Below are 13,165 nucleotides of genomic sequence, written 5' to 3' on the forward strand. Positions count from 1 at the left end.
TACCGACGACATTTTACAACTTTCGTCCGGTCACTTTTTTTAATAACGTATACATACATATATACACCGGTCCTGGAGGGCCGCTTTCACCTGATTCATATCATCAGGAACTGATCAGCAAGTGCAAGACAAATGACCAGGAGCTTATTATGTGTATGTTTCCAGTGTTTGGAAACTACGACAAAGCTTAAGATAGTTATGGACGTTTGAAACTCTGATTCTACAAAAAAAGGTAACAACTAAAATTGCGACAGCGCACGACCATCACACCTTTGATGAGACTTTGGTCAGTGCATCTTTTAAAAAGTATTTGTCACAGGCCAATTATACAAGTTTTATCATTTGGAGATCATCTTGAGAAGATCTTTTTGATCATGCTGAAATGTTACGCTCTTATATACTTTTATGTTTTCACCCAATAAATCGCATTACAAAAATGTGGTGCTTTTGGAGACTGGAACGGCCCAATGGATTTTATATAGGAGTAAATTAATATGGTCGATCTCAATCACAGGACGAATTAACTCGTAAATCAGGGTAGCACAGCACTGTCTTGCAGTCCGAGTTGTCAATAAGGAGATTTGCGCTCCTCGTCACAAGGGGTCGCTGTGTCACAGCAGCTCGGCCGGTGATTGTGTACCTCGTCGTCACCCCCACAACCTGCGATTTCACTTCCGGGTGTCTCTCGCATCTCTTCACTCTCGATCCGCTCCCCTTTCCTGTGCTGTCGACCGGGGAGGACTGTGGCCGCCGAAGACACCCACAGTTCCTCGACCGCCGTCTCGTCCTGGGGGTCTCTCGAGGCGCCCATTCCCCGCGCAGCCGGTCGCTAATGACGCGAGATCCGCTGCAGGTGGTGCACGGCGGCGAGTGTTCCTCGTCTGTGCGACATCTCCGCGCTCAAGTAGCATCGCTAGCTAACGTTAGCTAACAACATCGATCTCCGATACTCCACCCCCCCTCTCCCGGAGCTCGACCCCACTACTACCAATCAACATCGCCAATATCAACATTTGATTGATAGCGAAGAGTGGACCACGCAGGGTTCACTGCACTCCATTTGGCACAGGAAACGTATCGCTTTACCCCCTAACGTTTTACATGCAGGGCCCGTGGCTCAAGAGTCGCCCCTCACTTTTAACCGAGCGGTGTTGAAATTACTGACACCATTCCTCCGTGGCCACTTTTGGAGCCGCTTTCTTTTCTACCTCATCACCCCGATGCCTCCTCGCTCCTTTCCGGAACTTCAACTCCAATTCTCAACCACATCCGGACCGTTGCCTCTGACAATCCGGTGAAGGAGAACTACACGGCGGGCATTTGAGCTCCTCTCGGCCCGCTCCCACTCCCCTTGTAACTTCATTTGGTGCGGAAGGAAGCTAACTGGCCTGTTCATCCACCTCGCACCCACGCAAGAGCATCAACCCTCTTCTTGGTCTACAACCGGAACCCCCTCCAGCTTCTCCATAGTCCCGTGACCACCCACCGCTTCCGAGCCACGGGTCTCGCCATGCCGGGTCCGGTGGCCGGTAGCAAGTCCCGTGTGTACGTCGATGTCAACACATTGAAGAGCCGGGATTACTGGGACTACGAGGCCCATGTTCCCAACTGGAAGTGAGGACATTTCTTCTTACTGTGGTTGGCTTTAATAGCACGCATGTGATGCCTGAACACTGCAGATAATGGTTGCTTGGTAGGGAAAGTGTTGATGAGTGTCTATTTTTACACTCCTCGCTGCGAGGGTGTGATGGCACGAAGATAGTACTGTCTCTTGCCACCCTCCTTGCCACTGAGCCAGGTTTATGCTTTGAAACTGCTCAGTACATTTTTCAAAATCACCATAGAGCAGAGCAACATTTGCGTTTGCTCTTCTGTCTCATAGCTTTTGGTTTGAATCTCTGCTAAATACCTGATCTTATCATAAGCCAATAGTCTACATTGTCCATAGAAGTAAATATGAGCACGGATTGTTGATTTGTTATTACTGGCGACCAATCCAGGGTGTATAGCTGCTTCTCGCCCAAAGCTGGAGTAGCCTTCTGTATTTGGGCTTTGTCGCTGGAAGCTCACATGTTAGAGTCCTCCTGTGGACAATAATGAAAATATGGCAACCAGTTGTTGGAGAGATGTTAGTCTGTCTCTCTGTGGAGGTTCTCTGTAGCAAGTCATCGTGCCCACCATCTCTTGTCTTGGAGTTTATGAGCCTCTTTCACGCTGAAGCTCTCCTTGCATGCCTGTCTGTATGTATGCAAGACAAAGTATGAATTACGGTGTGAGTTAAATTTCCCTCTGCCTAATTGCAATGACTAAAATAAACGCAAAAAATCATACTTAAAAAGTCAGCTAAAATAGGCTTTAGCTCACCTGTGACCCTAATGACGACAAGCAGTATAGAAAAAGTATGGTTGTTGTACTTTCACTACGGCTCTGAAGATATTTTTTCACTCTACCTTAAATACACACACTGCACAGATTCTCTGTCTGTCCCTATAGCAACCAAGAGGACTACCAGCTGGTTCGTAAACTGGGCAGAGGGAAGTATAGTGAAGTGTTTGAGGCCATAAACATCACCAACAATGAAAAGGTGGTGGTCAAGATTCTCAAGGTAAGCAGGTTTGAGCCTAAAGAAAAAAATAACCCCCTCCCATCTGCCTTAACTTTGATAATGGCGCACATGATGAAGCTAGGCAAAAAGTAGTGGGTCAGTGTGTCTACTTACTTAAAGAGAAATGTGTATATTATTCTATTTCTTGTTTTAAACAGCTTTCTAAGGTGTGCCCTTTTGAAATAATTAAAGCCAAAGCAAAACATGCATGCAGAATGAATACTTTGATAGTCACTGAACTGTGGTCCAATGGGATTGCATGACATGCGGTTTGTACGCCGAAGGTTTGTGGGCAAGGGTTTTTTCTCATTAAAATTAGTTTTCCAATTTGAATTGCGCTTTCATCTTATGGGAAAAGCAATTGACACAGTATTCAAAACTAATTTTGCTTTATTTTTTTTCCCATTCTGGGATTTTGCTCTATTTCTCGTGATACCAAATTTGCTTTTAAACGGTTTTGCTCCTCCCCCCAAGCAATAACTTGTATCAACTTCCATATAAATGTTTTGATCGTCTTTCCTCTTGGAAAAATATCCCTTTTGTCCAAACATGTCGAATAAAGATTCTTTTAAATGTTCAGCAATTTAATAAGACAAAATAAGATGTCTATTGTCTCAGCCGGTTAAAATATCTGTTGTTGAAGCGCATCGCCACACCCCCTCATACTGTCTTCTCATGTCTAGTTGTACAAGTGAGGAAAGCATCCTCTGCAAAATAATTGGAAGCACATCCTTGGGTTGTTTTTGTCTCTGCAATTGCCTTCCACCAGACTCCTTGTCATCTGGAAAACAGCGTGACAATGATTGGTTGGAAAAGGCCATAAAACTAGCGACAAATTGGCAACATTTATGACCTTTTATTAAACTACCTCTGCAAGGCCACGTTAAGGGCCAGCAATGCACATCAGCGGGGATGCACTATGACGTACGGGAGACATAAAAAAAAAATATATAAACCTCGTAGACAACCTAAACGTAAAGTGCATTGTTGCTGCAAGAGTTTTTCCCAGTGACTGACAGCATGATGCTGAAGCATGCAGACCAGAGGCAGACGAGCTGAATCAGCAGCTTCAGCATCAGGAGTCAAAAGTGACATGTGGGATGATGTGATTTCTTTCCCCCCCCCATCTCATGTCACATCTCAGCCAGTTAAGAAAAAGAAGATCAAGCGAGAGATCAAGATCCTGGAGAACCTGAGAGGTGGGACCAACATCATCCGTCTGGTGGACACAGTCAAAGACCCCGTGGTAAGTTATCTGATGAAAATAACAATGGACCGTTACACATACTGTATTATGTAGAATATCAACAAACAGGAAGTTGGCCACACACACACAATATAGCATTGGAAATATGCTACCAGAAAAGCTCGGTTGCATCTAACCAGGGACTACAGCATTAGGCTCGTAAGACATTTCCCATGATTCTTGATACAGAATTGGGAAGTAGTTCTGGTTTTGGTATGATGAAAACGTCTTTAAAGATGAACGTTAAGTAAATAGGAAGGATTATAACTTTGTTTACTTCTCTCTACCACAGACCACAATGATCTTGTTACACATTGTAACATTGGACATGCGCCACCAGAAATTGCTCGAATTAGGCTTCTTAGCAGGAAATAGTCCCATTTTCGGTATAAGAAAAATAAGATAGCGATGAGATACGGATGAGAATGTAATTGGAAGAAATTTGAATGAACGAAGAAAAACTGAAAAGATAATATACTGTATTACAAGGTGCACTGTCAAATTTTGGAGAAAATCAAAAGCATTTTAAGTTGTGCTACTCTGTATCACATATAATGATATCCATAGTGTAAATATGGAGTAGAACCGTGTGGATTAGTGATTTTGAACCACCAAGCCTCCACATTACTTTCAATGACAAAATATTAAAAGTCTTGTTTTGATAAAACTGCATTTTCGCTTCCAACTTTGCTATACAGTATAAATCATTCCTGTACTGCTGGTTGGGTTGCTTATTTGTCCCTCTTGATGGCATTTGAGTTGGTATAACATTGAAATCTGGTATTATATGTGATGCGGCATGGTATATGAAACTTTTCGACCCTGCAAGGTTATCCAATTTGGTTAACTGATTTAATTACATGACATTAAAACATACAGTAAAAAAAAAAAAAAAAAGAAAAGACACATCTCACAAAAAGCTATATTGCATTGTACAAGACAACTGCAATCTACCACCACAGTTGTAACGATATTGTTAGACCCCTATGACCGTGTGAAAATGTTGAGGGTCCAAGTATTTCACTTGCTTCAGTTGTATAAAGAAAATGGTTAGATGGTGTATAATGAACAAATGTGTGACAAATTCATCTTGAACGCCTTTTGCGTAATGTTTATTTGTGACCCAATATTGGACACAGGGTTCCACTGTGACACTTAAATATCAGTTAGTGGGTCTGTTTTGTAACATTGTTATTGGGGCAACATTTACAACACTAGATAGCTTCATGAGGTAATCGGTCTACAATATAATTAGTTTTGTGTTGTACATAAATGTAGCTCAATTTAATGATCAAATCCCTTTAACGCCAAACGGAAACAAATGCTGATCAAAGTGTGGGTTGATGATGGACAAACATCCATTGGTGTCTTTCATTCACCAGTTTTCTCGTCACTTTCTGTTTGGTAGTGTAGAGTTAAATTGTGATCTCTTTAATACTTCTCATGTCATCACAGTCCAGAACTCCAGCACTTGTCTTTGAATGCATCAACAACACAGACTTCAAGGTAAAAATGATTGTTTGTCTCTTGCCCAATATTGTACTGCTTTCAAATGACAAATGTTTCTCCCCCCCGCAGGAGTTGTACCAGAAGTTGACTGACTATGATATCCGTTTTTATATGTATGAACTACTGAAGGTGAGGATTTATTTTTTTTGATGACCTTTAGTATATCCATTATTTCCCTTTCAACATCAATATGTTTCTTAATGTTCTATGGCCAGGCCCTTGACTACTGTCACAGCATGGGAATCATGCACCGTGACGTCAAGCCCCATAATGTGATGATCGACCACCAGTTGAGAAAGGTAGGCAGTGTTCTAGTAATTATACACACACATTCCCTCCTTGTTGGAGCACATTTCAACGCTGCTTTGACCAACTTGGGGTGCCTATTTGTTCTCTGCGGTCATCACGAAGCCCCGGGACATTTTACCCGCCGCCTTGGCCGGGGAAAAATTGCACAGTAGCACACTATTGGAAGCCCTCTCACAGGATGCTTTTAACGGTACTAAAATAGGAGTACTTCTCACAGAACTTGTATAGTCTTCTCGGGGAGCCAATGGAATTTACAATGGAGTCTTTTATCATGCCCAATGAAATCGTCCTACTGGTCCATCTGGCTGTCTGTCATGTTTAACATGATTGTCAAAGTGGCTTATGCAGGCCGGTGGATGTCAAGTGTATGAGAGACTTTACACCAAAAATCTGTTTATGAGCATAGCCACTTTTTACCCCCCTGTGACCATCCAGTCAAGCTGAAGGTTTTGGTGACATTCCAAAGGTCATGACAGCTTTCCCCTACTGCTATGCAAGTATCTTGCTGTTCATTCTTGTTGTGTTGTTGTTGTAGGCATGAACAACTACCCTGTCATCATACTTAAGGATGCATGATAACTATGGGACTGATATTGGGTTAAAAAAAAAAGCCTCCCTTGTATTGGTCCGATATAGGTAAATTAGGTTGATATTGAAAGCTGCCTCAAATGCACAAACGTTGACCTTGTTACTGTCACTGCAATTCTATTTGTTTGTTTGTTTTTTAATTTGCCATATGCAACACATTTTTTTCCTGCTATGTGGTGTGAATTGCGAACAGTGCAATTCCAATTTTTTCCTTCCCTTTGAGCTGATCGCTGGTCAAGCAATTTGTTCAATTATGAGACTTTTGTTTTACATATCAAGGCGATCCCATATTCAAAGCCTTTTTTGTACCACCACCATTTTGTTGCCGTTTTTGTCGCAGTCGGTCCTAATCCTTTTAGACTCACTTTGGAGAATATTCTCTCTTGTAGGGGATTTGAGTTCCTCTAGTACAGTGCATGTGAATAGTGTGGGAGGACGAGCCTTAAAATAACTGCAGATGTAATTTTGGTTCCACCACTCTCAGTTTGTGACTACTACTACACAATTCACCTGGCATTAAGTGCATGGTGGATTTTTTTTGCAATAAATGTGATCTGACAGAGATAGCCTAAATCAAGTCAGCTGTATGATTTCAGTATATGTATGGTTATTCTTGAAACTATGCCCAAACTTCCCTCCGTGTGTTATAGGTATATCCAAAGGAGGATTTATTTAATGTGTAACACAGTTTTGTTGTAACTGATGCCTTACACAAAGTTCCTGCTGTCATTATCATTATGTAGAGCAGGGTTATAATTAATACGCCTAATATGTTTGTCAAGCATTTATAGGAATGAGAATTTAAAAATTATTTCATTTGTGTTCCTCACACTGTATGAATAAGCATTTTGGTCTTCATATGGTACACTTTGCAACGTGTCCAGCAGGGGGCAACAAACTGTTGATTTATGACCTCAGTGGCACCAAAGCAACATTAATTCCATCCATCCATCCGTTCATTATCTGAGCCGCTTCTCCTTGCGAGGGTTGCAAGCGTGCTGGAGCCTATCCCAGTTATCTTCCGGCATTACACCTTGGACTGGTTGCCAGCCAATCGCACGGCACACAAAGACAAAAAAACACTCACGCTCATAATCGCACCTCGGGCCAATTTAGAGTGTCTCATCAACTTACCATGCATGTTTTCGGAATGTAGGAGGAACCCAGAGAACCGGGAAAAAATCCACCCAGGCACGGGGAGAACATGCAAACTCCATGTAGGAAGGCCAACATAAATTCCACAAAATAAATGATTACTTCTATTATTTGACTCCCCACGACCCCTGTGAGGAGAAGCGGAACAGATAATGGATGGATGGTTTATATGACTTGGTTGCAGTCCAGCAGTATTATAGCTAATTGACCACTATAGACTGTACTTTACATATTATTCAGTTTTTCTTCAGTTTTTCTGAGAATGCATGATGATAAGGAATGGTTCGTTTCCATAGCTACGCCTAATAGACTGGGGATTGGCCGAGTTCTACCACCCTTCCCAGGAGTACAATGTCAGAGTGGCTTCCCGATACTTCAAAGGCCCGGAGCTCCTGGTGGATTACCAAGTAAGGCACACGTCACACATCATGTCCTAGCAGTGACGTCCTGAGAGATACTTGCAACATAGAAACGCATAAAAAAAAAAAAACTTTTTATTTATGTTTTTACTTATGAGGATAGTGTTGTGAGTGTATTAGCATTAACTTGTGAAATTAATTAGACTGTTGGGCTGGCACGATAATTACTTCATAATCTTCTTAGTATTTGTTGCAAAAAAGTGTACATGATAGTTTTTTTTGGGACTTGATAAATGGTCATTTGTTGACATACGTCTTCATGATATGCGCACATGTCGCTCCTCTCTGCTGTCTCACAAATTGTTTGCTGCTGTGGGAGTCAGCACTCACAAGTTCACACATACACAGACAATAGGAGTGAAATGGCTTTTGAAAATTGGTTCACTATGGAAGCTCATGGAGTCAATTTTTGCACCCCGCAACAAAACCTCCACTTTATAATTTTTTTAAAATTGTCCGCAACACAAAAATTTTCGTTTTTTTTTTATTCATTATTAAATGAGGACTCAACTCTACATGTGGATAACTTTCCTGTCCATTTTCATTATCAACAGTGTTGTTTGGTGATGTTGCCTTTCAGATGTATGATTACAGTCTAGACATGTGGAGCTTGGGCTGTATGCTTGCCAGTATGATCTTCCAGAAAGAGCCCTTCTTCCACGGGCAGGACAACTACGACCAGGTAGCTCTCTCACCATGGCATTTCAGACATGTCAATAATTTGCTTCATTTTCAACACTGTTCTGTTTTGCAGCTTGTGCGAATTGCCAAGGTTCTGGGCACAGATGAGCTGTTTGGCTATTTACGTAAATACCACATTGAACTAGATCCACGCTTCAAAGATCTGCTTGGACAGTAAGTCAGTCTGAGTTCTCACTCAAGTTGGTTTGTAGTGAAATTAGTTTAGGACAGGAACATTTTTAGTGCAAGCCTAAGCCGTCCAACACCCTTAAAAGAGTGTTGAATTTTCAAATCAAGATGTATTTTTGAAATGAGAAGACAAACGAAATGAAATGATCCATCTGCAGTAAATCTTGCTCTTGTGTGCCGTCATCATTTTATCGCATGTACTGGCGCATGCAGTCATGTATGAACCTGAACGACAAAAGAACATTTTTCACTGAGCTGTGGAAAATATATAGTTGCAAAATAATAGCCAATTAAACCATGTAGTTTACCTCGTTGATGTGGTTTTTGTTCCTGAAAATCGGCACACACCATCTGCACAGCAGGTATAAGATGCATTGACTTGTATACACAGACACCATCTTGAGCAGGTTGGTCCGATTTTGTGATTCGTCAGCAGTGCCATCATATTCGATGTGGCAGATCTGTAAACTTATGTTCTTAAATAATCAGACCTTTATTAAGTGATTTTACTTTCCATCTAGAAACAATTTTTTTCAATTGTAAATGTTATTGGGCACACTGGCGGGTGAACAGGGGTGTGTAGACTTTTTTTCAAGGTCATAATCTTCAATTGTAGATGTTTTTATAACTAAAGATTGGAGATTAAAAAAATGGTCAATTTAGCTTTCTATTTCCAGCCTGGGAGACCGCTTGCATAAGTGCATAACTAATGCTTAAGTGTTTCAGGCATCAAATCTGATACAAGAGAGTTTTGTGAATTTTATGGCACTAGTACCATAATGACAATGCTCCACTAATTATTTTCTTGCTGCGTATGATCTCAGACAGAGCAGGAAGCGCTGGGAGCAGTTTGTGCAGACCGAGAACCAGCACCTAGTGAGTCCCGAGGCTTTGGACCTCCTGGACAAGCTGCTTCGTTACGACCACCAACAGAGACTGACAGCCACAGAGGCCATGGAGCATCCCTACTTCTGTTAGTAACACACATTCAAGATTTGATTTGATCAGAATAGAGCGTGAATTTTGGAGCAGTGACCTCCACTGACATCAGGAAGATCCCCTGTTTTATTTGAGCTTGTGCTGCTTTATTATTTTGACTCAATCAATTGTCATTGTGGAGCTCCAGGATGCATTTAAGACTAACTGCTGTCTGTACTTTACAACAGACCCGGTTGTAAAGGAACAGTCTCTGTCAAACGCAGACAACATGGTTTCCAGTGGCAATACCACGACGCGATGAAACACAGGTATGTATCCAGTCTAGAATAAAATCTGGGACGGTGCCATTAGAAACTTCTTGAAAATGAATACACACTTGAAAAATAAATATCTGGAAAGATAATATCAACAGTAAGAAGAGCAAGTGGGTCATGTAATTCCTATCACACACCAAAAAAAGCTTTCAGTGCATTTTGTACTTGTGTAAAATTTTAAATGATATCCAGTCGTTATAAAACAGTTGTATTTGCAACGTCAGCACTAATTTCTTCAGCGACGCGCACTATTTACAGGACATCCCTGGCATGCAGCTGCTGGCTCTTGATCAATGTTGTTAGCGCACTATTTTTTTCTACCACCATTACAGGAAAGAAGTGATTGTATTTTGTACCACAATTGGCATATTCAAGAGACGTGTACTCACACCAGTGTTGTTTTTGGCAAGCATTTTAGATTTAGTCTTAGTCATTTGGACGAAAATGCTTATTAGTTTTTGTCGCATTTAGTCATTCCTATTTGTGACTTTTAGTTTTAGTCGACAAAAACTCAAAAAGGTTTTGGTCTAGTTTTAGTCGACGGAAACACAAAAAAAGTTTTAGTCTAGTTTTCGTAAATTCATTCGGCGAAAACTCAAAGAGGTTTTAGTACGTTTGAATTAAAAATAGGAATATAAGGTTTCCACCTAATAGCAAAGATTTTCTCATCGACTACTTAGGATTATTCATTACAAACAGATAAAAGTGGAATCAATGCTCATTGCTCCAAAATAAGCCAAGCACCAAAACATTTTATTTGGCATTATTTCACCTAAAGCAACATAAATAAACAAATTAAAAACATGTTAACGACAGACTTGTTCGAATACAGTAGCATAAGTATAAACTATCAAACATGTCTTCTTTTCTTGTAACAGCTTGCTACCAGAACCAAGTAGCCTACCGAGTGTCACTGTCGCCATGGTCCATCAAACAAAAGCGTGTCAATGTGTGTGACGAATGACCGCAGACGTGTTCGTGTTTTGTCGCGACGGTGTGTCTGCGGCGCATGCGCCCCCCTGCATGTTGTCCCTGCGGTGGACGTGCCTAGATGAGGACAGGTTGCACCACCATCGCAATTTTTGAACGACAGTTTTCGTCATCCAAGAGCCACGTTTAGCTTGTCATCGTCTTATTGTCATGAAAAAAAAGGGGCATTAACGAAATATTTTAATCGTTGACGAAAACGACATTGACTCACACTACATGATGAGAGCAGCAAATTTTGTCCCAAAGGGCTTTGGTTCCATTTCATTGTTGATGGTTCTGACAACGTGATTCAGACCGATCTCCTTATAAAAGAACATTTATAATTACATTCTTACAGATGAAATGGAATGTATAGCTTCTCCCATACGTACAATTGAAGGCCACACAGTGTGTCATTTTTGCCGTCGAGAGTGAAAATAATGCGCAAACGCAGCATGGAAATCAATGAGTGCGAGTGGCAACGTAAAATGGTCGCCAGTGGCTGCGCTTCACATTACGGCATGTAAGCAGCATTGTTAGTCCATTCATGTATCAATCCATGCCACAGCAGCAGCATCTGGAAATGTGGTACTAGTCTCTGCCTGTTGATTGCTCCACAGCGCCCTCTACAGACGCTGCGGCCAATTGCAACCAATTCCGGAACTAACAGACTCGGTCAGCAACTGTACAAAGGGTTGTTTTGGGCTCGTCTCACAAGATTTTCTGTCCTTTAAATCCAGAATCCGTTTCTGGGTTTATGAAATTGAGGTTTCACTTGATGTAATGTGATATCGAGTAATGCTCTAAGTGAGTATTTGCAGGTAAAAAGTAGCGTTGCTGCAGTTAACATTAACCTTCATTCATATTTCATATAATGTGAGTTCACAGTCACTTCTGTCACACAAAAGCTCAAGGGTCCATGGAACCTCTGCAAATCATGATTGAATTGTTCTCTAATATTCCCACCCTACTTTCCTTCCCTTGTGTGTTTTCTCACCTCTTTCTCTGCAGAAAGTAAAAAGAAGGATGTTTGTTACCTCAACTTTGTCTGCGGTTGTGACAGTAACTCTGACAAGTGTACAGTGACATTGGATCAAAGTAACTCTGACCAGTTACACACTCACAGACACGCACACATACACACATGCAAGCAGGTATACATACACCCTCCTCCTCTGTATCAGTCTGTGATTGGCCTGTTCTGGTGTCCTGTCCAGCAGCCTGACCAATGAGCTTGAAGCTGCTCACTCCCTGACCCCTCCCACGTCAGTCTCATGTACAAGGACAAACTACTTTTAAAGACCGATTCCTTCTCCATGCCGTCATCCATCCTTTATATCGTCCCGCCTCTTTGTTTGCATCAGCATGGAAGATGGACAGGAGTGTGACCCTGTACAAATCAACCACCACCCCCACCACCACCCCCAAAACCCGTTCATCCATGCACCCATCTGTCTGTCCGCCCTCCTTGCCATCTCTTACCCTGACAGACAAATGTCTTAGCACTACTCCAGTTCTGAAAGTGGCATGGTGGACTCTCTAGCTAGAATGATAATAATATTAATGAAAAATAAATGATTTTTATTTAGATGAACTTTGCCTGTGTAGTAATTTCTTGTGGTCTTGTCTTGAAAAGAAACCTAACTGGTGTGAAATGTAAAAGCAATTACACGGGAGTCTGGAATGACCTAGAAGAAAGACTCTACACTAAGTCAACTGTGGCGACAGGAATGTAACAGACCTGCATCAACCGCTTTATCATGTGTTCTGTTCTCAGCTGTAAACAATGTTTTTACAAATACCTAGATGATATTGTAAGGGGCGATTTGTAGTTCTGGTAGGTAACGATGGGGATTAACATTTGAGGTGATGGACAACTGGTGAGCCACATGTGGCCCTCACCCACACTCGGAGTGGCCCTTGATTAATTTTTGAAAATAAAACCTTCACTGTTCCGGAGCCATTGAAAGATGTAACACCAGGATGGCAGACACTATCTGCGCTCACAATCACACTTGGGGACAATTTAGAGTCTTCCATTAACCTATCAAGCATGCTGAAGAGATACGCAGATATTAGAATAATTTAACTTTAATTTGTTTTGTTACTTGTAGATTACTTGGATTACTACTGTGTTGAAAAAATTATAGGAACATAAAACAAAGTCAATATGATGTTTACATTTATTTATTTCTCGGGTTTTGAAATGCTGGAGTACCCTTCAAATCCTAAAGCACGAGAA

General features: G+C 41.4%; 1 protein-coding gene across 1 annotated transcript; it reads left to right on the forward strand.

The window, feature by feature from the left end:
* The first annotated feature begins 668 nt into the window (after positions 1 to 668).
* Positions 669 to 12,517, forward strand: csnk2a2b (casein kinase 2, alpha prime polypeptide b). The gene is made up of 12 exons (XM_088298616.1): positions 669 to 1,614; positions 2,494 to 2,605; positions 3,750 to 3,851; positions 5,307 to 5,357; positions 5,430 to 5,489; positions 5,576 to 5,659; positions 7,709 to 7,819; positions 8,412 to 8,513; positions 8,586 to 8,686; positions 9,526 to 9,674; positions 9,868 to 9,948; positions 11,935 to 12,517. The coding sequence occupies exons 1-11, from the start codon at positions 1,511 to 1,513 to the stop codon at positions 9,939 to 9,941; spliced, it is 1,050 nt and encodes a 349-aa protein (XP_088154742.1). The 5' UTR covers positions 669 to 1,510; the 3' UTR covers positions 9,942 to 9,948; positions 11,935 to 12,517.
* The last annotated feature ends 648 nt before the right edge of the window (positions 12,518 to 13,165 follow it).

This window comes from Idiotropiscis lumnitzeri, chromosome 6 (genome assembly GCF_059441095.1).
Source record: "Idiotropiscis lumnitzeri isolate Australia: NSW breed Sydney's pygmy pipehorse chromosome 6, RoL_Ilum_1.0, whole genome shotgun sequence".
In the NCBI taxonomy this organism is placed as follows: Eukaryota; Metazoa; Chordata; class Actinopteri; order Syngnathiformes; family Syngnathidae; genus Idiotropiscis; species Idiotropiscis lumnitzeri.